Raw genomic sequence first — 24,224 nt, 5'->3', positions numbered from 1 at the left:
TACCCGCCAGTGAGGAAAATACCAGTGTGGAAAGAGTTAAAGGTCTTGGGTTATTTTCCTCCCTTTGTAAATGCCATGTTATCAAGTGCTTTACGAAGGAAGTCAGTGGCATTATCCCCATTTTACAGATGGAGAAACTGAGGCACAGAGAGGGAATGTGACTTGTCTGGGGCCAAAACCCATTTCTCCTGAGCCCAGTGCTCTGTCCACTAGGACACGCTGCCTTTAAGAATCTGATTAATGCTTTGTGCCCTCTCTGAATAGAGGACCTGCTTCCCTTTGGCTTGTGACAGAATGGCCATTACACCCCTGAGTCCAGACTCTGGCTGGGGCCTGGCAACGCCTCTCTTATAGGGGGCACGCCACATACCAAACAGGTTCTGCTCACCCGTTTCAGAACCCCACCAGCCAGCTACAGGTTTCTGGGCCGGGAATATTTCAGCAGCATGTTTTGGTGGCTGCCATGTAACTGATGTCTGTCGGTCCCTGCGGGTTGCACGGCCTGCAGAAGCTGCACCCCAGATGTGGAGCGGGGTGGACGGCTGTCTACAGATAGACTTGCTCTACTTCAACCCAAGGTGATTAGGTTTAATGCAGGAATCTCTGGGGGGAATTCTCCAGCCTGTGCTATGCAGAAGGTCAGACTAGATGATCAGACTAACCCCAGCTGGCCTTCAAAAATGGATAAATCTGCTGCACATCAAGAGTGATGGTGATGTGTAACATCCAACAACCCAGCATTCATGAAAAGGTTTAAAGTCTCCCCCCCAGGCTGTTGCTGCTTAAAGCTTTGCTATGCAGTCTGAGTCACTCCCTGTGCAAACACTCCCCATAGCACAGCGTCCACCCATTGTGTGGGTGGGTGTTTTAGGAGCTGGCTGTAACACATCACCGATACTCAGTTAAATTAATAGCTGGGCTTGTGCAATCCACTCTATAAGGAAATGCTTTCTTCCCTTTCACTCCAGCAGAGGGGGTATAGCTCAGTGGTAGAGCATTTGACTGCAGATCAAGAGGTCCCCGGTTCAAATCCGGGTGCCCCCTCATTTTAAATACTTAACATTTTTTTACACAGGATCCCCACTGGACAGGGCAAATCTTGTAATGGGAAATTATTTTTGTAGTTCCTACAGCATCAATACTGGGCTTAAAATTACCCATCCTATCTCCATTTAACAGGTTTTTTAAAGGGAATCATTTCACTCCATCTAAAGAATTTTGTAAAACCAAAGTGGAGGTGTAGGGGGAGAGAGTCTGTGGAAATGTTTAATCAGTTTCATTTTCTGTCTTTCTCCAGTTCCAGCCCAATGGCAAGAAAGGCAGGGGTTGCTACAGAAAATATATCTCAGTTAGACTCATGTGAGCCTGCAGTTTTCGCAGTAAGTACAGTCAGGGTCCAGCTGCCAGCACTGGGATCCACAGGGGTTCTCAGGAATTAGTTCTGTTTTTCTTCTCTGTTTAGTGCCCCCAATGCACTGGGTGCTATATCTGGCATGGGAGATAAAGACAGCCTGGAACAGAGAGGAAGGGGACTCGGAGCCAGCCCACCCAGTTCCATGCCATGGAGCAGGTGTTTCGGGGAGCTGCAGACAAGATGGGGACAGGGGGCTACCTCCTGAGCAGGATAAAAACCCCAGCTGTCCGGTGACTCTGACGAGGGCAGGGCAGGTAGTTTGAAGGGAGAATGACTGGTGGGCAAGGAAATTCCTGAACCGAAGGGAAGCTGGAGTTGAGTCCAGAGACTTGGCAGGATGAGATTTGGGAAGAAAAGACTCTCTAGGGGCACCAGGAGCTGCAGTGGGACTGAAAGCTCCCTGGTTCAGAGATGAATGGAGGGAGACCTGGGAGCCTGGACTTCTGGATTGAGTGTGATATTGGAAACCACAAAATGGAAGGGCTTAGCCTTGACAGTGCCCGTGTACACTAATTCCTAAAGGCTTAATCATGGAACTGTAGGGCTAGAAGGGTCTCTGTGACCTCATCAAATCCAGCCCCCTGTGCTGAGGCAGGACCATGTATACCAAGAGACCATCCCTGGCAGGTGTTTGTCCAACCTGCTCTTAAAAACCTCCAGTGATGGGGATACCACAGCCTCCCTGGGAAGCCTGTTCCAGAGCTTAACCGTAGAGTGAGAGAGTTTTTCTTAATATCTCACCTAAATCTCCCTTGCTGTGGATTAAGCCTGTTATTAGTATATTGAGCCCCAGGAAGGGGGACTTTAGTCTAAGGACTCTGGGCTGTTATTGGGAGCACTAGGTGGAATGCCTGCAGGGCCATTAATGCCTGCAGGGCCTTCCATGCTGTGGCAGGAAGGGTGTCCCCAAAGAAGCATTATGGTCTACAGGCCTCGGCCTGCTCTCTCGGAGTCCAGGGGAGTCTTGCTACTTACTTCTAGAGCAGTGAAGTCAGACCTAGAGAGACACCTAGACCGGAGGTGCATTGGGAGACCCGGGGCCGGTGCCTTGTGGGGCTTGACGTGACAGGGGAGCTGTTCTCGGCCACCTGTCGCAGTGGGATGAAATACAAGGGGACAGGAGTGGGAACAGGGTGTTCCCCTGTCCCCGCTGGCTGAGTGGAGCAGAGCAATCTGCTTTAGAATGGCACAAGGGTTCTGGCACAATATGTCTCTCAGCCCAGCCCTCCTGGGCAACCCTACAATAACAAATGGGGGTGTGTGGAATCAAAAGCTGGGCAAGACGTAGCAGGACATCTCGTCCCTAGCCTGGACAGTGCTGGGTTATCCCCTGTTGCCAGCATTTTGCTTGGTCTGATCATAAGTGCCCTATGGGATGGGGTTCCCACCTTTCCCTGGAGCAAAGACCCCAGCTCCACCCATCTCTGCCAAGAAGCTTTCCTTTATATTCACTCTCAATTGTCCCCTTTTTAAATGCCACCCTCTTATTCCTAGTCCCACCCTTCTTCTGCTTGTTGATTTGCTGGGTGCCTAGGTAGGGCTTATGGGGCCTTGCCAAGCAGGCTGATTCTCTGCTTTGCTGCCAAGCCACAACTCCTGACAGCAGCATTCTCTGAGAATCAGGCCAGGTGGGTTGATCTGGATTCAGGTGCTTCACTTTCGAATGAGCATCTGGGTCTTAGCTCTCTTCTGCCTTCTCCTTTTCCAGCCCCAGGGTAACGTTTTTGCTGGAAAAAGGAACAGTGGCATGATTGCCGCTCATGTTTAATATACAGTAGCGCCGAGAGGCCAACTGAAATCAGGGCTTCCAGAGTAAGAGACAGCCCTGAAGAGCTCACAGTAAAAGGCTGTGCTAAGGAAGGAGGTTTTGGTTTCTATTTCTTGGGAATGGGAATGGAAGAGGGGAAGGGGGAAATAGGGAAGTGGGGTGTGGAATATATTGCATGAAACACAACCAAAATAAATGAAGAATGATGCTTTATTTCCCTTCATGCCACCAGGGGGCAGCAGGACAATGTGAATGCCAGAAGCCAGGAGCCATGTAGGCTGGGTTGCAGAGTGCGGACTCTGCCTTGCTGGGGTGTCAGCGAATTGTAAAGCATGAGGCCAGGACGCTGCTTCCAAGAGCAGAAGGGAGATTGCAAGAAAAGGGGTCAGGCCAGGCCTGAGGAGCAAAGCAAACACTTCCTTCAGTTCTTCCCGGAGCCCTAACTGCTGCCCCCTGCACCTGTGCAGGGTGGATAACTGACCACCCCCCAGGCTGAGCCAGGTGTCATTCTGTGCAGATTCTCTCCCCCACGCTGTTGCTGACGACCTGGGGCTGGTGTCACAGTCAGTGACCCTTCAAGATCTGGGTCCCTCCGGGCCCTCATGTGGGGCTGGGACGGAGCAGGGCTCTCCTCTTCCTTCCCTAGTACACTGGCGCCCCCACCTCCGTGGGCAGGCTTGGGGGGGTGGGGCACATCCCAGCGACGATGGCCTCTTTGGCCTGACATTACCAAGCAGGGAAGTGGGGCTGGCTCAGGGCCTGGGGCAGCCCAGCCTGTGGTCCTGGGCTGATAGACTCTGAGCATCTGTGCCAGAACGCTGCTCGGAGAATCAGTGAGGCAGGCAGCGGCTTGGCCGTGTGAGTGTGTGTGTGTGTGTGTGTGTGTTGGGGGGAGTGTCCCCATGGAGTTATTCAGCAGGGGGCTGGCTACGCCGCTGGCCAAGCTGATTGTGTGCAATGGTTGCCTGGGTCCATAAGTAGGGTCCAGACAGGGAAGGTGGGGCGGGTGTGATGCTGTGCTGCCAGGCAATTGGGGTGGGAGCTAAATCCTGGGCTCACAAGTTTAACTGCTCAAGAACTAAAATAATGGCAACGATGGGAGAGGGAAACAAGGGGGCAAAAGTTTTCCCTAGAGCCTCTAGGGAGCATCTGGTGGGTGGATTGGCACCGCTGTGTCCCCAAAACTAACAAGAAGAACCAGAACTCCAGTTCCAAATGCTTCTGAAGCCTAGGGAGAGAGGGGTCAGATCTGGATCTCAACCCCCTGGCGATGCCCTCCTGAACTGAACCCAGGTCCAGCCTTGCCTGCCCTCCCTTTCAGTTGCGGATACTAGCAAGCCCCCTTGCCGGTGACATGACAGAATGGCTCAGATTGAAGGTATTCTTCATCTGCCTTTTAAAAAAGGAATTGATTTATGGCCAAAGCAAATTAAAAGGGAGCATCTGATGGTGCAAATGGCTTGCATGTGCCCTCTTGCTGACTGCAGACCAGACAGGTTTCTGGGTCAGGGGAGAGCTAATGGCAGGCACGCGCTGGCTGAGTCAGGGATTTCCCTGCACCTCTCCTGGGGGGCTGTACAACCCTCCTGAATTCCCCCCCATGGTCAGTTAGTTACACAGTGTTGCTACTTTAGTCATTTTCCAACCCCTCTGTAAATTTGAACCACCTCTAGTTTCAATTTCTGGGGAAGTCCTTGCCTGGGTCAGAGTTAGTTCCAGGTAATCCAGCTCTGTCATCAGAGCCCCATGCATGGAAGAGCAGCCAGGGATGGGTAGGGAGCCTCTCAGACCCTCTAGGGAGTCATCTGGGAGGAGGAGGATGGGCTGATGGGAGCATTAGACTTGTGGATACCCAGGTTTGCTTCCTGTCAGTATGTCCCAGATCCAGGGAGCTCCAATTCCACTTTCAGTGGGGGTTGTCTGAACATGCCCATTGAACCAGGAGTAGTGAACGCCTGAGGTCACTCCATAAACAGCCAGATCTGGAGCAAGTCACTGTGCCTTGGTGCTTCAGTTTCCCCAGTCATGGCCGAAAGAAGAAAAGGCTGTGGGTTGGGACTGAGGAGCATCAGGAGGGGGGTGGAGGGCCAGGGAGCCCAGGGCTGGAATAGGGGGGAACTGCAGGTGGAGCTGCTGAAGCAGTAGGTGTGTCTGGGGAGAGGGGGGCAGCTTGCTGGCCTCTGGCCATGCTCTGCCCAACTCCACCCAGCTCCCTTAGCCTTTGGTGTTCCACAGGTGAGTATAAATTCACCCCACCTCTGAACCAGGGGCTTCAACCCTGCTGCTGGCTTGGCTGAAAGAGACTTAATTCCCTCCAGAGCTGGAATCCTCTCCTGGGGGAAGGGGGCAGGCATGGGTGGAGGGTGTCAGCTGGACTGGATCATTACTTCTTTTGATCAAGGCACTGGGAGTTTGGGCTTGGCCCAATCCACCTGAGACAGGGCCGGGTTATTAATTATCCTCATCAGTTGCTGCACTGGTTCTGAGGTTGCTCATCTGCCATGTGGCTCTACCCATTCATCTTCTTTCTTTAGCCTGTCAGAGTCTCTCTCTCCCCAAGCTTTCGCGCTGCTGGGTTTGCTGCCTGTCCCACAGAGCTGGCGCTATGGGTTGGGGCGTCAGGCTGCCTCAGCGTCACAGTCTGGGCCTCAATCTTCAGGGTGTGGTGTGCTCTGGGGAATCTGGATGGCTGGGCCCTGCTCGGGTGCCCCAAGGGGTGCTGACCAGTCAGCCTCACCTCAGTCCCTGGAAAAATCATGGAGCAGGTCCTTAAGGAATCCATTTTGAAGCACTTGGAGGAGAGGAAGGTGATCAGGAACAGTCAACATGGTTCACCAAGGGCAAGTCATGCCTGACCAACCTGTTTGCCTTCTATGATGAGATAACTGGCTCTGTGGATATGGGGAAAGTGGTGGACATGATATATCTTGACTTTAGCAAAGCTTTTGATACGGTCTCCGTCAGTATTCTGCCAGCAAGTTAAAAAAGTATGGATTGGATGAATGGACTGTAAGGTGGATAGAAAGCTGGCTAGATCATTGGGCTCAACAGGTAGTGATCAACGGCTCAATGTCTAGCTGGGACAAGCTAGAGTGCCCCAGGGGTCTGTCCTGGGGCCAGTTTTGTTCAACATCTTCATGAATGATCTGGATGATGGGATGGATTGCACCCTCAGCAAGTTTGCGGACGACACTAAACTGGGGGGAGAGGTAGATACACTGGAGGATAGGGATAGGGTCCAGAGTGACCTGGACAAATTGGAGGATTGGGCCAAAAGAAATCTGATGAGGTTCAACAAGGACCACAAAAATGATTAGGGGGCTGGGGCACATGACTTACGAGGAGAGGCTGAGGGAACTGAGGTTATTTAGTCTGCAGAGGAGAAGAGTAAGCAGGGATTTGATAGCAGCCTTCAACTACCTGAAGGCGGGGTTCCAAAGAGGATGGAGCGAGGGTGTTCTCAGTGGTGGCAAATGACAGAACAAGGAGCAATGGTCTCAAGTTGCAGTGTGGGAGATCTAGGTTGGATATTAGGAAAAACTATTTCACTAGGAATGTGGTGAAGCACTGGAATGGGTTACCTAGGGAGGTGGTGGAATCTCCATCCTTAGAGGTTTTTAAGGTCAGGCTTGACAAAGCCCTGGCTGGGATGATTTAGTTGGGGATTGGTTCTGCTTTGAGCAGGGGGTTGGACTAGATGACCTCCTGAGGTCTCTTCCAACCCTGATATTCTATGATTCTATGATCTTTTTCAGATCAGATCCCCCAGGGGCATATTCTGCCTGCCACTCATGGGGTCATGTTGCCACTTGTAAATTCCATTCCAGGCTCTGGAGGAAATTCCCAGGAGCTTTCCTGAGTGAGAGCTCCCTGCAGGAGGAGAGGGCTGGGGTATAAGAGCTGGGTAGCAAGTAGTGCCAGCCCTTGGAAAGGAAAAGCCTCTGCGCTGAATGGAACTGACCTCCCCATTAGCAGTGACCCACCATTCCAAACTGGGGCTTGTCCTCAGAGCTCTGGAGATCTCAGCCATGACTCTGCTCCAAGATGTGATGGGGGGGTTGCTGTCCCTGGGGACCAGGAGAGAGATCCCATCCTAACCTACCCAGGGGGGCCCCCCCAGTGAGCCATTTGCACATGCCTGTGCATGGTGCCAAGCCCTGAATGGAGAGGTGGTCTCAGGGATGGGGGCTGCAGGGTTGGGGGCAGGGGGGATCAGCCGTTCAAGCTGGGCAGGGTCAGCAGATGATTCATCTAGCGCAATGAGGGGGTGTCTGTCTGACACAGCTGATCCCCACCTCTGCCTGAATTCAGGTTAACAGAGGCCTTCTGACCCTGCCCAGCTTGAACGAGAGTGGGCAGGGAGGAGCAGTGTCCCTACTACCTTTCCTTTCCCTTTGGAGCCAGGCAGGGTTTGTAGCTGAACCTGGTTCTCCCATGTTCTGTGCAGGAGCGTCCAGCTGATGGAACAGATCACAGATGTTTGCTAGGGGTTGGGGGGTTTTTCCGCTGCCTGGCTCCCAAGGGGCAGCACGACAGTCTGTCGCATTATCAGCCAGTGCTTTGTTCCTGCTGGTGCTGCTCTGAAACCCTCTGTCTGGATCAGAAGCATCCAACTTGCCCACAAAGGGTCTGACTGTCTCCCCAAATCTCCCCGGCGGGAAAGGAGCAGGCAACTGCTTTGTTTTCACCATCCCTGCCAGTGTAAAAGCACCCTGGTGTCTGGTTTGTTCTCCAGCTGAGGGAAATATCAAACACCATTGCTTCCAATGACAGCCCACCCCCCCAGCCGTGGGAAGTTGGCTTGTTACCTATCACTTGTTATACAACTGGGGAAGCTGAGGCAGGGAGAGGAGAGGCAGGGACTTAGTGGTAGTACTGGGACTAGACCCCAATAGTCCTGACTCACAGGCCCCCCCTTGCTCTAACCCAATAGATCCTACTCCCCTGCCAGAGCCAGCAGAGAACCCAGGAGTCCTGGCTCCTAGCTCCCGCTCTAACCCACTAGACCCCATGCCCTGATCAGAGCTGGAGACAAATCTCTGGAGTCCTGACTCCCAGCACCCCACACCCATTAGACCCCACTCCCCTCCTTGAGCCAGGGATAGAAGCCAGGAGTCCTGGCTCCCAGCCTGTCCCCCAACCACTAGAGCCCCTGCCCTGTTCAGCCCTGGGAACAGAACCCAGGCGCCCTGCTGAGGAAAGGGAGGGGCAGAGAATTGCCAGAGGCTGCACAGGGATGCGGGGCAGAGGCGGGGGGAGCTGGGGCAGGAGGGGTCTGACCCCATCTCTGGCTCTCTACCCCCCCCAGCCATGGCACCCACACGCCAGCAGGGGGCACGAGCGCTCGGTCTCCCCGGCTCAGTGTCTCTCACACGAGCTGCAGCGCCGGGCGGCTCGTGTCCCCACGCTGGGCGAACCCAGCCTGCGTCCCGTCCCCACTCCCCGCCTTGGGGTGGTCCGCGGGGGCGCTGCGCTGCTGAGCCGCAGGACTGGTCGCTGCTCGCCCGATCCCAGCGCTGCCGAGCCTGGGCGGCCGGAGAGGAGCCGGGGCTGGGGCTGGGGCTGGGGGGGAAGAGGCGCCCCGGAGCCCGCGCCTGCCCCCCAAGATGCGATGGGGGGTCCTCCTGCTGCTCGCCCTGCTGCGCGAGGCCGAGGGGGAAGCTCGCGGCAGGCTGGAGGCAGGTACGGCGTGGAAGGGGCAGAGTGCCCCGGCCTGCGTGGAAGTGGACGGGCAGGGCACGAGTGAGTGCCTGTGCAAATGCGCGTGAGCGGGCACACGAGGGAAGGCGTGTGTGGCTGAGCGCGAGCTACCCGGGGGCGAGGGGTGCAGGGAAGGGAGAGCGCCGCCACGGGTGCCCCTGAGCGTGGGTGGAGGCGAATGTGCCCGCGTGGGACTTGGCAGGCGGGGTGTGCACACAAGGGTCGCTGTGCGCAAATGGCGGGGGTACAGGTGCCCCGCGCGTGGCGGCGGGGCTGGGGGTACAGGTGCCCCGCGCGTGGCAGGGAGGGTGCATGCACAATCGTGGGCACGTTTGTGCATTTCCCCCTGTGGCATCTCCACGGCTCCCTTTGGACACGCTCCCCAGCGCTCCCCCGAGCCAGCCGGGGGTCTGCAGTGCACTGGCCGCTGTGGAGGCGGGCATCCGCCCCTGCTGGGCCACTTGAGGCAGGGCTTGCAGCTCCGGGCGTCCGCAGAGGCCCCCAGCTCAGGGCGAGAGAGGAGGCTGCTGGCTGCCTTGGGGGTTCCCACGCAGCCCCCGGAGCAGCCTGCTGTAAACTAGAGAGAAGCCAGCTGTCTGATGTAGGGTGCATGGAAGGTTGCAGAGAGGGACCCAGGAGTGACTGCAATTTGCCTTGGGATGTGTAAGTCTAGGGGGCTGGAGTCTCCCCCTGAGCAGATCCTACTCCCGCCTCTTGACCTGGAAAGCAGCTGCATTCCTGTGCTGGCACGACCCCCCCCCCCCCCGCACTCCACTGAGCTGTACTAGGGCTGGAGGGGATGGCTAAGTGGGCACAGTCTCAGGTGTGAAGTGACCAGACTGCCTGCTGTCTCAAGCTTCGCTCAGAGCTTGCCTGCTGTTCTGCTGTGCACTGCTTGGATTCCACCCCAGAGGTGGCTGCATTTCCGTGGGCCCTGTCTGTCTAACCTGTTGATGGCGTGCCAAGTGCCCTGAGTTAGAAGGCAGCAGTCTATAAAGCTCTGCCATTGTTAGTACAGAGGGATGGGTGGGGGATGCTGGGTTCAAAGGGACCAAGCAGCCCAAAGGGTGCAAAACAGCTGTCAGCAGGTGTGTAACCTGTTAATGCTCCTGCTTTGGAATTTGGGGCCAGGCCTTCTCCTCCCCCCCACCCCTGGGGCGCTTGGGATCCCTTCCTGCTGGCCAGCTCAGCCCAGCAACCTTGGCTTGGGTTTATGTTTCGAACACCAAACTCTTCCCAGTTCCTTTCATTCCTCCAGCTGTGGAGTGAGGGGGTCTCAGAAAGCCTGGTGGGGGGAAGGGGTACTCTGTTGGCTGGGCCTTGGATTTCCTTGGGCTGCCCCTAGAGGGACTGAGGGCATTTTGGGGGATGCTGGATGGGTGGCTGGGGGGGCGGGAGTTGCAAATGGAGAGGGAGAACATTTCCCCTCTAGGCTGCAGGTCTGAAGCCAGCCCAACAAGCTAAAAGAATTGCACCTGCTGGAGGTAGCAGGAGATGAGTTTGGCAGGTCTCAGGCCAGTTCTTAGCAGGCAGGTCCCCATAGAACAGTTGGCTCCCTCACTGAAAAGACCTGGAGGGATTGGGGAGGTTTCAAGGCAGGTGGTCCCTCCAGGGTCGGTTTGACGGGAAGCTTGCCCGGCTGTTACCTGGAATAGGATGTTTATTTAGTCTAGGAGAGAAGGCTGAGAAGGGACCTGATAAGTCTTCTAGTAAGTAAAATATTGTTACAAAGAGGACGGTGATCATTTGTTCTCCATGGCCACCAAGGGCAGGACAGAAAGGAATCTGCTTAGTTTGCAACCAGGGAGATTCAGGTTAGATATCAGGACAACTTTCTAACTCGATAGTGAAGCACAGGATCAGGTGACCTAGGGAAGTTGGAGAATTCTGATCCTTGTCTGGCCCTTTAAGTGTGGTCTCAGAGTGCCGGGCAGCATGGAGGAATACGCTGCATCAAGCCAGCTTTGGATGTTTGGCTCAGACAGCTCTGTGTCTTGGCCCAGCCTCCCACCACTTCCTGGCATGAAGTTATTAGCAGAGACTGGTTATGAAAGAGGCAGCACTGACAGAATCTGTGCTGTGGTCTCGACAGTGCCGGCTTTTCCTGTTTATACAGAGGGACCATTCTTAGGCTGGGAGAGAACTGGAATTGGGGAGGGAGGGATGTAGGGGGGGATGGCGTGACCAGCAACTTGGACAGTAGACACCCTGGTTTTGCATGGTGTTTCCACAGTGAGAGAGAACCAAAGGGCTGGGGAGATGATCTCGGCTTGAGTCCAAGCATAGGAAACAGGTGGCCGTGGGTTCTCGAGCAGACACTGTGATCTGTTGGGTTCTAGATCATGCTCCATGCTGGAGAACGGCTCATAGGCTCCAAGGGCTGACAGGAATTGTGGGAATGGGAGTGGGGTATCAGACGGTGTAGCATGGATCTTGTGAGACATGGTGCAGGTTCTAGAGCACGGGTTCCAGAGCGCACAGGTAAGGAGTAACGTGCTGGAAGGAGGGCAGCAAGGAGATCATGGTTGATCGCAGCAGGAAGGGCCCTCTGCACTCAGAGAGGGCAAAATTGTGGGTCAAAGTGAGGGAACACGGAGAGGAGAAGCGGGGTGAATGGACAGACAAGATCCCACCCATGACTGAAGGAACAGAAAAAGTGGCTGAATACCACGGTGATGGGCATACAGGAATGTGCCCAGAGACACTGGATGTATTCAGTGTAACTTCTCTACAGGACAGGGTCTAGGGGCCAGGTCCTCACTGATGTAAGTCACCAGGGCTGCATCTGTTTACAGCAGCTCAGGGGCTGGCTTTATCTCCGTGGGGGTGGCCGGCCCAGGGAGACATGGGGTCGATCACCAGCTCGTAGGGTTGGGGGAGCCAGCAGTGTGTGAGTGAAGCTTGGGATCCAACCCAGAGCATCTCCTCCTCCCTCACTGGTAGCAGCTAAGACCCAGGGCCCTGCTGCATGGGGGACCTGGTTAACTGCCAGCATCTCTCAGGCATCAGCCAGGAGGCTGGGACGTAGACACCTGACCCAGCATTCAGGCAGCCTCGCGGTGGATAGACCTACCTCATCCCCACAGACCTTCAGCCCAGTTAGAGACAGTCAATAAGACATGTCCTGACAGGCTGATAGTTAGGGACCCTCCATAAACACATCTGTGTTCCCAAGGGCTGCTGCTTGCCCACCACCTCCCTTGGGGAAGGGCACAGACACTCCAGCTGGCAAAAGCAGACAGAGCCCACTCCTTCCCAGGGTGGAATCTTGGCATGAAGGAAATGTAAGCCATGCTTAATTTGTAATGAAAGAGGTGCCAGGGCACAAGCCATTTTTTTACATTCATAACTGATGCAGGAAGCCCAGAGGTGCCGGGGCTATGAACTGCCAAGCCGTGAGGTGCCAGGGCTCAGCCCCAGCACAAATTAAGCACTGGATGTAAGTGGTAAATTTGGGGGAAATCCGGCCGTGGGTCGGCCCACTGGGGTGTCAGCCTGGCAGGTGGCATGGCTCCAGACGGCAGGCTCAGAGGTGAATTGCACACGCACAGGGGTGGGGGGAGGATCAGACCCCCACACTGCTGACCAACTGGAAGAGTCACAGGACACCACTGCCCCCGGCCCACCCCAGCTCCTGGGGGCTGGGCCAGCTCCTCTGCTGGTGTGAACAGGCACCACCCCATTTGAAGTGGATGGAGCAGCGCTGATTGATGACATCCGAGGCTGGGGACTCTCCCAGGTCACGCTCTTGTCTCGCTCTGAGAGTTCTCCGGTCAGAGCAGAAGAAGCCGGTCAGCGCTAAGGGGCAACAGCAGGGCTGTGTCTGGAGGGGGAGCTGCGCACACAGTTGTCAGTCTAATATCCTGAGGCCCCCCTGCTTCCCCATGCATCAGGAGCTGGGGGGAGGGGGGGCTGGGCAAGCCCCTGCGGGTCTGTGGTGGAGGTGTCAGTTTGACGGATGGGGAAGCTGTTTGAAGGAATCCAGAGCTGGATGCTGAAGAGTAAACATGGTGCAGCGTGGGGAGCATGATCCAGGGGGAAGGTTTGGTGGGGGAGTCAGGTACCGCCCTTTGCCATGTGGGACAGACTGTGCACCACAGCCAGGTCCCAGAGGGGCCCTGATGGAGGCAGGGGGTGCCCACTGCTACGTGGCATGGGATTGTGTGCAGCATCTTGGTTAAGGGTTCGGGGGCCGAAGCTCAATGGTCAGAGGCATTTCCTGGGAGCAGTGAAAGCCTGGTATCCTGGCCAGATTCCCATTGTGTGAGCCTAGACATTCCCATCCCCCTATGGTGGGGTCCTCCCTTCACTTTCCACCATGCCCTGTTTAGCAGCTGGCACGTCCCACCCCTGAGCTGGCCACATTTCAGTGGCAAGTGAAGCTGAGGCTTGGAATAAGAGGTGCCGTGTGGAGGCAAATTACTTCCCAGCACATAGCCTGGCTGCAAGAAGGGGCGTGGGGTGGGAGATCCCTGGCTGAGCTGGGAGCAATGGGTTCTGGTGGCTACCTTGGGCCTGTTGCATAAGATGCTGGGGTATTTTCAGGCTACTCTTGGCTCCCATCTCTATGACCCATCCTAGAGCTGGGAGAGGCTGAGTGTCTCTCTCAATATGGAGTCACATTATACTAGTTGCATCTCAGGCTGCTGCTGACATTTACAGATCTAGGCGCGGAAGGAACAGAGCTTACCGCAGTCGGAAAAGGTTTGTGGAGGAAATTGGAGCCTCTGTGGGCTGCTTGCTCATATGTGATGGTTAGGACCAGCTCTAACAAGCCTTGATTAATTGAAAGCAAAGTGTGGGGAAGGCTCTGCTTTATGCAAACATGTCGGGCCTCTGTCTGTGGGAAGGGAGTTGGGGATTTGAACCTTGGGCTTGAGAAGGCAGCCCATAGAGGGGAAGCAGGATTCAAAGCTGGGTCTCCATAGAGGCCACCTCGACTTCAGGGGAAGGATTTGAGCCCTGCCCTCCACGTGCCAGTTGAAAGCACAGCTGCTTCTAGCATAACACCAGCAGTGTGGCCATAGGCCAGTCATGTCCCTGCTCTGTGACTCAGTTTCCCCATCTGTAATATGTGCAGTGCTTTGACACCTGTGGTTGAAAAGCGCTACACAAGAGCTATGTATTATTGTTATATGTTTGCAGACGAGACTGTGGCCTGTCAGTGGTCAGGGACAAGGGGGGCTTGAGGAGTTCTGCTGGTCAGCTCTGTCTCGTAGGGGGCTTGGTGGCAGAGTCAGAATCTGTGGCTGGGGCTGTTAGCAGGAGAAGGATGAGCTTGTGATTAAATCTCAGTGCAGAAGGGTGAGGCTGTCTGGCATGTGTCACGTCAGAGGTCAGACTAGTTGATTAAAAGCCTCTGCCATGGACTATTTGTGTGACTTCCGGGCAACACATCTGAGCGAAAACCCCTTGACCCAGTCTCTCTCGATGTCTGGGTGAAGATTGGATCTGGATCAGAACTTCCTGGCTCTGGCCCATCTCCATACCATGGATCTGAGCCAGAACTGACCCAAACTCTCTCCACGTCGGAGGAAGTCCAGATCAGCAACTGGATCTGAATTTCACTGCTCAGGCTCATCCTGAGGGGAAACTCCCTCGCCAGCAGGGGTCGCTGCTGAGGTCCCCTCCCCACACACACACTCGCAAGTAAGCTGGGTGGAGTAGCCCCCAGCTACCTGAGGAGCCAAGGCCCCCGTGCGAGGAGGAAGCTGCTTTTTGTGAACAGCCCTGTGCAGGGGGAGTTGAGCAGCTGGGAGCTACAAAATGCTTGCAGCTATTTGCGAGTTGGAGCGACACCCTCTGCAGAACCCAAGGCCGGTGTGTGGGCTTGAGGCTTCCAGGGTGCGAGGGCTGGGGTAGAAGCCCTTGTGCAAGACACTTCCGCAGCCGGGTCCTAATCCCGCGGTGTCTGATCACAACCCTCAGCGCCCGCCGCTTTTCGGTGCAAATTACCCTGAGAGGCATCAGCAGAGCAGTGGGGTGGGGGGAAGAGAGCCCAGGCTGGGATAGTGAAGGGGGGCTGCAGGTCAGGAGTGAGGGGCACTAACAGAGCGGGTTGCATGGGGAGCCCATCGAGGGGCATGGGAAGAGGAACTTGGGAGTCCAGCAGTTGCTGCCGTCTGCACTGACAGAGCCTGTCCGAGTGAATCCTAAATTCTCCAGTGGCATCAGGACAGGCCTGGAGTTGGAGAAGCAGAGGGTGTGGGGACAGTAGCACAAAGAGGAGAGCTAGCTGCCCAGGCAGGTGGGGATAAGGGGGGAAGGGGTCTCGTGTCACTAGGACTGTGGATGGAGCACCTCCTGGTGGCTGTAGGAACTCCCTGCATTGGAGAGGGAAGGGAGGAGTTGGGATTGTGATGTGAGCCCTTCCATCCAGTTTGCCGGGTGGCGGGGGAGGTCCCCTTTTAGCAGTGGAGCAGGGCAGAGCCAACCCACCATGGCTTAGACTGAAGGGGGTGTTGTGCACCACTGGGACAGCCCCCCATGGGGCCTTATTGACTTCTTGGGGCCCCCAGCATATGGGACCCAGCTCTGGGCTCCCGGGCCCTCAATCCATCTCTCTCCAGAGCCCGCGTGGCTGGCTACGTGCAGGCTTTGCAGTGAAGCCAGGTTGCGCCAGCCCATGGGAGCAGCACATCCCGGAATAACAGGCTGCGGCTTGGGCCATTGTCCAAAAGGCCAGGGCAGTGTCCCAGCCTGGCCACAGGGCCTGGACTCAGGGAGCTCTTAGTGAGTCCGTTGGCTGGCTGACCTCACTCTCTCACCGCCCTACAGCATCCCTGCCCCATGGAGGCAGAGGGACAGGAGCAGGGCTGCTAGGCCTGGAACGCCTTCCCAGGCCCGGAGGCTCCGAGAGAGACCATGGCTGGCTGGCATGGACTATCCAGAAGGGTGTCACTCACGAAGGACCCTGCGCCCAGTGAAACCAATGGGAAATTGCCAACACACCCTGCTCGCGCAGCCTTCCCCGGGTGCTTTTGTGCAAGACACGTCACGCCGACATACACTGTGCTGTAAAGTCTGCATGGGCAGGAGTGGGTGTGAATGTCTGTGGTTTGTGTGGAATTCAGTGTTTTGGGGAGGTGGTTTTTGTGGGCTTTTGGTAGGGGGTGTGCATGTGTATGTCTTGTCTTGTGTGTTGCTGTTGGGTGTATGTATTTTGCATGTCAGTTTTTTTTAACAGAGTTAAAGATATACATGTATCGGGTTGTTTTGCCTGCGTCAGTCTTTGTGTGTGCTTTGTGTGCCTGTGCACCAGAGTCCCATGTAGGTTTGCACGTGCATGTCAGCTGTCTTTGCATTGTTTTTGGCAGTGGACTTGCCGAAGGACTGGGTTGGCTGTATCATTAACGTGATTGTGAGTTTCTGCACGGGGTGTAGAAGTGCATGAGCATGCAGGTGGCTGTTGTGGGTCTGACTGTGGCACACGTCGGGTGTGAACGTGCAGGGGTTGGGGGTCTGGCTGCGGCATGCCCCGGCTCTGAGTGCTAACCCCTGGAGCCCTTTGCAGCGACTCGGTGTCCCAAAGCGCCTTTTGCACTCCTGCACCACCCCCAAGCCCAGCTGGCACGCTGTCTCAGGGCTCAGTACACGCTGTCCATACGCCCTGGCTGACAGGGGAAGGGCTTACTCAGCCAGAGGCCCAGGCAGCCTTTCCAGTATAAACAACTGCACAGTGTGGGGAGGAGCAGTGCAGAGAACCACGCACCGCGGGGGAGGCTCCCTCCTTCCTGCACCTTTCCAGGGGACCTCTGGGCAGAACCTCTGGGCAGAACGTCCCCTGTGTCGTACAGATGGCAACCACTGTTCCCTCTAAGCTGTGTGCGTGTGTACATGCACACAGATCCTAAACCCTGCGCACACGGCAAAACACCGCACACACACAAATTTGCACAGAAGAAATTTTTCGCACACACCTGTCAAAAATTTGCACAGAAGAAACCTTTTGCACACACAGCCTGTCAAAAATTAGAGGGAACATTGATGGCAACCCTAGGCACCTGTGCTCAGCAAGCCGACCCAGGGCGTGGCCTGTGGGCCCATGAGCCCCCTGATCACCCCGTGCAGAGGTGGCCAAACTGGCATCTTTCCAGACTCAGCCAGGGGCTCTGCTGCCATCCCCATCACATGCCCTATGCAGCTGGTTTCAACTGCAGCTGGATCAGCAGCTAGGGGTGAGAAGACCCTCCCAGGGCAGAGCTGCCCCCCTCCCACACACCCCCATTAAAGGAGACACTTTTTGTTCCGCTGCATGTGGGATGTTTTATGCAACTGACACGGTTGGCTCATTTGCATATCGGCAGCTCCCTGGAAAGGCCACGTAGAGCTGACGTTGGTGTTGGCAATGACCCCGGGTTTGCTTGCTCTGGGAGTGGGGCTGGACCTGACCTGCCTCCATCATGACAGCGGAGAGTTGTGGGAGCCAGAGGTAACCAGAGGACTATGCTATTAAGACTGTTCCTCCATAACCCCTCTGACTGCAGCTGCCCCCAGGGTTCCCCGTCTGTGCTGGCCCAGGGCATGGCATTTCGCTGCTCCCTGTCATCCATAAAGAGCCATTCCAGGGCCGGAAAGGAACGTTTATGATCATCTCCTTTGACCTTTTGTATAGCACAGGCCCTAGAACATCCCCCGATAATTCCCAGAGCAGATCGGTTAGAAAAACATCCAGCCTTGATTTAAAAATTCCCCATGATGGAGAAACCTTGGCAAGTTGTTCCAGTGGCTAATTACTCTCAGGGTTAAAATGCTGCACCTTTGTTCCAGCTTCAACTACCAGCCATCCTCTCGGGTTAGACCTTCCTCTGCTAGACTGAAGAGCCCCCTGTCAAATATTTGTGTCGTCCCCCCCATCCTGAGGTACTTCTAGGCTGTGATCTCTCCCCATAACCTCTTTGTTAAACTGAACAGATTGAGCTCCTGGAGTCTATCACTCTAAGGCAGGTTTACTAATCCTTTAGGGACCCCTTCCCTCCCCACCCCCAGCCACCACCCCTTGTCCCTCTGTAATCTCACAGACCTGGAACCTTGTCATGGTTTCAAAGGGGGGGGTCTGAACCCCACATGCTGGGATCAATGGGGTTCATCTTCCTCAGCTGACCCCATCACGTCTCCTCCTTCTCTACCACGTGACTGAATGCCAGCTGGCAGCAGGAGTGATGGCATGGCAGGAGGTGCCAGGCTGGGTGTCCAGGCTGCAGTGGATGGCACAGAAGCTTTTGAGGGCAGGGCTGGCTGAGGGGAGGTCCCTGGGGTGAGGTCAGGTGCCTGGCAGAGTTTCAAGTAGCTCTTAGTCCATTGTGGGTTACATCACTGTAGCCCAGTGACTAGGGCATGAGAGTCAGGACTCCTGGGTTCTCCTCCCAGCTCTGCCAGTTACCTGGGGCATGTCCTTTCCCTGCTTTGTGCCTCAGTTTCCCTTCTCAGCTGTAGTCTGTTTAGCTGCGAGCTCTTTGGGGCAGGGACTGTCTCTTATTCTGTGAACGGGCAGTGCTTGGCATAATGGGCTCCTGATCTTGGCTGTGGTCTGTAGGCTGTAGCGTAATGCTGCTTTGAATAGCCAGTGCCTTCCCCTTAGGGGCTGGAGCATTCCCAGGGGTTCTCCTACACTCTGTGTCCTGGGGTGGGGGGGTAGTCAGGGTAGCTGGTGAAAAGAGTTGGCGTGACAGCCTTGGAGGCTGAAACTCTGTTTTCTTCATAGGGCAGAGCAAGCCTCCCAGTTTGCCACCCCCTTTCCCCAAAGCCCTGCGAATGGGCCCCATCTCTCAGGGCCCCATCTCTACTGCTGTCATCACCGGCGTCTGAGCCCTTAAATTTACCTCCCACAGCCCATTCAGCCCCTGGCCCCCCTGCTGGGGGTTAGCTCAGGTCCAGGTGTTCTTAGGTGATGTCCCCTAAGGTCTGGCCTGAGACACCAAACTCATCTCTCCTGCACCTGACAGTCCCTTTGCATCACCAAGGTGGATCCGAATTGGCAGCCCTGGAGTAAAACGTGGCATTTGATCCCAGACATAGACTCTCTACCTTGCTGGCTCCTTCTGCCACAGGCCTGCTGATTCCCCTTCCCATGTGTGCTCCACAGGACACCTCCACGGCCACTCCTTGGAGCGGGGAACAGGGACAAAGCTGCTGGGCTGGAGGCGGAAGATTCGGGAGAGTTTGCTGGAGACCGACGAGACCCGCATCAGCCAGGACCTAGTAGGAGGTAGCTTGGCCATTGACACCCTGCCGGACAATGAGACACAGATTGTGGTGAGTCGGCATGGGGTGTTGCTGCCCGGTGCTGTGCAGGGGTTGTACTGCACTAAGCTGCTCTCTCACCCTGATGGCAGATGGGTGGTTGTGGGTTTGTATGACATGAGCACAGCTTGTGTGTGTTCTGAAATGCCACAAAAGCGGCAGGTGAAGCAGAAGTGAGCCATCTGTTGGAAGAGGGCAGTGAGAATGGTGGGATCTCCGTGAGAGCCGCACGCGACCTGTCGGTTTGCAGGTCATGCTGAGAGCCACATAAATGCCGCATGCAACATGTGTGGCTCTGTCCGAAGGTCACGCGTGTGATCCAGTCGCTCAAAGGCTGCCATGAGAGCCACTGGACTCTGCAAAGGTTACCAGAGCCATGCAACTTCCACGCGACACCCACATGTGTGATCCAGCCCATGAAGATTATAACAGGGCCGCTTGTCCCTTAAGGGCCAGGGTTGAGTGCAGAATAAGCCACACGTGGGGAGGGGGTGATTGCCCTATAACAAGCAGCAGGAGCCTGCAACGTAGGGGAGGAGTGTGTGTAGGCAAGTGAAGAGAGGCTGTGGGGTGTATGAAGGTCTCCTGCAGGGAAGACCCTGAGCCCAAAGACCCTGGAGGCTCCTCTTTGGAAACCCAGATGGAGTTGGGGCCTAGAAGTTTGGGAGCCTAGAGGCTGGTGCCAGAGGGCTAAGCTCCAGGTAGGAAGAGCTGGGCTGAGGGGCTGTGAGAACAGACTGGCACAGAAGAGTTCTGGCTTTGAGAGGAGACCCCAGAGCTGAGTATGCACTGCTGTGTGGTGATGGACTTTATTTTGGGCCCCTGGGGCTTGTTCAGAACTGATTTAGTGACTCAACCAGCCCAACCGTTTGTGCAGTTCTTAAGGGGCCTGCTGGGGTGGGAGTGGGGTGGGTCTAGAAAGGCCAGGGGGGTGCTCAAAGAATGGCTGCCCTGCTACAAAGGTTTGGGTGAACGAGGCCTAGCTGCCATGAGTCAGCTGTGTTCCTGCTTTGATGGGAACCATGTAAATGTCAGAGGGGACACCCAGACAGGCCTGTGCACTGAGCTGATAGGCACATCTGTGGTACATGCATGTTCTGTGACCGTCCCGCTCTTTTTCCCGACCAGCTGCGTCAGCCTGGCCAAGACTCTGTGGTTTCCCCTTGCGGTTTGGCCTCAGTAGGTTATTTCGGTCTTGGGAAGGAAGCTGGTAGGCAAGTGGTGCCAGATCCCAGAGGGTAACTACACCTCGAGGTAAGGTAGCCAGGGGGCAGCAGCTGTGCAGGCTGCAGGTTGGTCACTGTGCTTTAGTCTGAAATATTCATTCCGTTAAGCTTTAAGGCTGGGCTCCCCAGAGGGGCCCCTCCAGATTTACCCAGGTCATCAGTGTCTCCTCTGCAATGTCCCTCCTGGGGTTCGGCTGAAAGACATGGGAGGTCTTTCGCTAGCTCTGCCCCGGGCTCCCCGCACACAGCTCTGCCGATGCCCTGCACCCTGAACTGCTGCAGCCTCCCTGCTTTCCAGTCCACCCCTCACCCCCCAGCTCAGAGCAGCCCTGTCTAAAAGAGTTAACTCTCTTTCCCCTGTGGGCACAGTGTGAGGAGTGGGTAGGGGACATCTCACTGCTCTGGCAATTGCTCTGACCGTTCTTCCCCTCCCCTTCCATGGAGGTTTCAGCTTTAATAGAAAGAAACTAATTAGGATACAATGCAGCTCTGCAGCTGCCAGGGGTGGAGGGAATTAGAGAGTCAGCTTTTCATTCAGTGCCCCTGAGCTGCTTCTACATCAATCTGCCCTGCCACTCAGAACAATCCACTCCTCTTCCTCCATCCCCTTTACAATCACAGCCAGAGGAGTGGCAGTGATCGTAGGATCGGGGTCTCGTTCTTCTCCCTTGCCCCTGCACACTGCAACCTCAGCTCCTCTCACCCCTGCCCTGCACCCCCCAGATAGCATCTACCTCCCCTGCATGGATTGGGGGTAGGAAGGATGCTGCTGTGCTGATGGAATCCCCCTACTAGCCACCATTGCCAGCAGGGGGCAGCCCTGAGCACACAGGTGCTCGTGCCCTGTTTTCGTGAGTGCTGCAGGTGGGCCTGCACCAAAGGGTTTCCCCAGGCCTGGCATTTCTGGGGAGGGCTCAGGGTAGCAGCACCCCTGGTTCCCCCTCTAAGCCTGCTCCCCCATGCAAGGACCTTTTCAGGGCTGGAGGTGACAGGGCTCTGTCAGAGGACAGGTCCCTGTCCCAAAGAGCTTGCAATCTCAGTAGAAAATGGACAAAGGAGTGGGGTGTCAAGAGGGGTGACTACACAAGGTATCCCCATGCACCTAGACCCAGCTGGGGTCTGAAGCACTTGCCCCATGTATGGCTGGGGTGGGCAGTGGCGGATGGGGCGGGGTGGGCGGGCTGGCTGACGTGCTGCCCCTTAGGAGAGGACCCGGGGCAGATGGGGAAGGAATTGCTCCTGTGTCCGCATTTGTGGGACTGATCTGGTTCTGCCCCGAGGCAGCCGCAGCCCCTTGGTTGACAGTTTTATTTAACAAATTCACGGCTGGCTGGCAGTGTTTTCTTAATCTGGACAAGTGCTGCGGGCGGCTGCCAAATTGGAAAAGGCCCTGGCAGGAGGAGGGAGATGGATGGGGAGCTTGCAGGCGGGCTGGATCCGGAAACGATGGTTTCAGAGCAAGTGGGAGAGAGGCAGGAGCACAGCTGGAGTAGAGAGAAGGTAGCACAGGCTGAGCTCACAGCTGGATGCACCCCGCCAGTGTTCTGGAGCAGGGAGTGCTGCTGATAATGAAGGGTGTAGCTACAGCAGGTTGCATCCTGAGGAATCCCACAAGGTTCTCGCATCCAGGGCAAGCTTAATTATCTGACCTTCAATTATCCACAGCTCCCTGTTATCTGAGATGGGGTCACAGGTCCCTCAGCAATGAGGAAAATTCCCTGTTACCCAAGATCTCCTGGGTCCAAATATAGTCAGGACGTTTGAATAAATTGAGGTTAGATACGCTCGAGTCACTTCATCTGGCGCCAAGATGCGGCCGCCTGAGGGGTGAGAGGAGGCAGCTGTTTAAAGAGGGACTGCTCATTCAGTGCAAGAGATGCAGCTGTCTCTGGGGTGCAATGGGGCAGCTGGTTATACAGGGTTGCTCACTCAGTGCTGAGGTGCAGCCACCTCTGGAGTGAGTCATGGCAGCTTGTTATAAAGAGATCCCTAAGAAGCAATTGCCTCTGAGGTGGAGGGGAGTGGCATGGCAGCTACTTGTATACAGGGGTCGCTCACCCAGCACTGAAATGCAGCCACCTCAGTGGTGGGACATGGCAGCTGCTTAACAGCCATGTAGCAGCACTGCAGTACAATTTAGAGCAGGAGGCAAAGAAGGATCCTCTCAGGGCAATTTAGGCCAGCAGCATTCCTGGGCTAATATCCCTGCCCTTGCAAAAAGGGCTGTGGGCTTGTTAATCACCACAGATGGTTGCATTCTCTCTAGTCACAGCACCTGCTAGCACCGCTGACTCCAAGGGAAGAGCGCCTCCCTCCTGAATCGCTGACTGCCCTGCAGGAAACAATGATGGGCATCAGTTTGATATGGACTCAGAGGGAGGAGCACCCCCTACTGAACCCCCAGCAGTTGCAGCGCTGCTGCAAGACCCCTGAGGTCTCCCTGCCGATGGCTGACACTGTTGGGCTGGGGAGAGATGCCCTGATCAAAGCCAGGCGGGGGTGGCATTAGGGAGACGGGGGGGGGGGGTATCCCCGAAGGGAGGGGCTCTGAGGCTTGATTGTGTGGGAGATTTCCGAGCCTGGCACGGTGTTGGTGGAGCTGGAACTAGAGTGGAAGCTGCATCCCAAGAAATGAGGCAGAATTTAAATTCATTAAAATCAATAGGGCAAATGTGCTGCACATGTTAATGGCGACACGATGTTTACACTTCAGCCGGGGCTCTGCTGTCAGGTCACTTCATTTTAAGGCTTTAACTGACATGCTGGAAGATTTCGGCTGCTACTGCATGTAATATGTAAAGCAGTGAAAAAGAGATCTGCAGCTCTGGGCTCAGCTTCCTCCTGGTCCTGCACTAGCAGGGACTGCAGCAGCCTGAGCTTCTTCATGACAGTGCCATCTTTTGTGGGTCCCGTTCTGGGGGATCCCCAAAACCCTCTTCTAAAGAGGGGGGCAAACAACCTTATTTTAACAGCACCTATATAATACCCAACCGTATTATGTTTGAGGCCTTGACAAAGATCAGAGCATCGTTGTGCTAGATGCTGCATATATATATTGCTTCTGCCCCAGAGAGTGTACAGTGTAATAGATGAGAGGGGAAGGCGAGGTACAGAGGTTTCCCCTAGATCAGTGACACGGCTGGGATTAGCCCAGAGGGCTCTTCATTCCTAGCCCAGCACCCTCTCCGCACTGGACTATGTTGCCTCCATTGAGGTTGGACTCCAGTGTGGTGAACTTCCTTCCAGCAGTGCCCTCTCTGTTGCAGAGGATGGCTGTATGGTTCGCTTGTTGCCTGATGCCGATGTGGGATGGACACATAGCCCTTCTACATTCCGACAGGAGAAGGGATCTCTGTGAAGAGGATGGGGAGATAAGGAGACCTGCATTTGACTGCTGAGCCCCCTCTCAGGTCAGATCCCAGTCGTGGAGGGAGGAATGGCTGCTGTCAAACTTTCCAGACTGGGAGCAGCTGGGAGGCTGTGATCAGGATCTTCTCTGTGATGCATCGACATCCATCCTTGTCTCTCTCACCCTTTTCCTCACTTCCATCCCCTATTAGCCTCCATCTTAGCCCTCTCCCCTGATGATTAATCAGCATCTCTGAAGATGATTATCTCAGCAAATAGCCCTGGGTGGCTATTTTGTTTTCCAACCAACACCACAGCTAGCAACAGCAGCCTCCTTCCCTGCTGGTGGAGTCCACACTGACTCAGCCTTTCCAGGCCAGGATAGTGTGGGGCTGTCTTGCTTTGTGTTTAAAGAGCAATAAAAATCCACAAGCTCCTGTGTATTTCAAGGGCCTGATCCCCATTGTGGAATGTCCCTCTCCCCAGCAGTACTGGGTCTGTGCATTAACGGCCCCGATCCCCATCC

At 55.5% G+C, this 24,224-nt stretch overlaps 1 protein-coding gene and 1 non-coding gene across 2 annotated transcripts in view; both read left to right on the top strand.

The window, feature by feature from the left end:
- The first annotated feature begins 972 nt into the window (after nt 1-972).
- Nucleotides 973-1,044, top strand: TRNAC-GCA (transfer RNA cysteine (anticodon GCA)). The gene has a single exon. It is a non-coding gene; the product is annotated as a tRNA-Cys (tRNA).
- A 7,723-nt stretch (nt 1,045-8,767) lies between these two features.
- FBXO47 (F-box protein 47) overlaps nt 8,768-24,224 on the top strand; it is an 84,574-nt gene continuing 69,117 nt past the window's right edge. The window contains exons 1-2 of the mRNA XM_073325834.1: nt 8,768-8,864; nt 18,967-19,136. Of these exons, the coding sequence (XP_073181935.1) occupies nt 8,789-8,864; nt 18,967-19,136 (246 nt within the window). The 5' untranslated portion in view covers nt 8,768-8,788. The remainder of the gene's footprint in view (nt 8,865-18,966; nt 19,137-24,224) is intronic.

This window comes from Lepidochelys kempii, chromosome 27, assembly GCF_965140265.1.
Source record: "Lepidochelys kempii isolate rLepKem1 chromosome 27, rLepKem1.hap2, whole genome shotgun sequence".
Classification (NCBI taxonomy): Eukaryota; Metazoa; Chordata; order Testudines; family Cheloniidae; genus Lepidochelys; species Lepidochelys kempii.
Note: the sequence above shows the minus strand (reverse complement) of the source record. Positions and strands in the feature narration are given on the sequence as shown.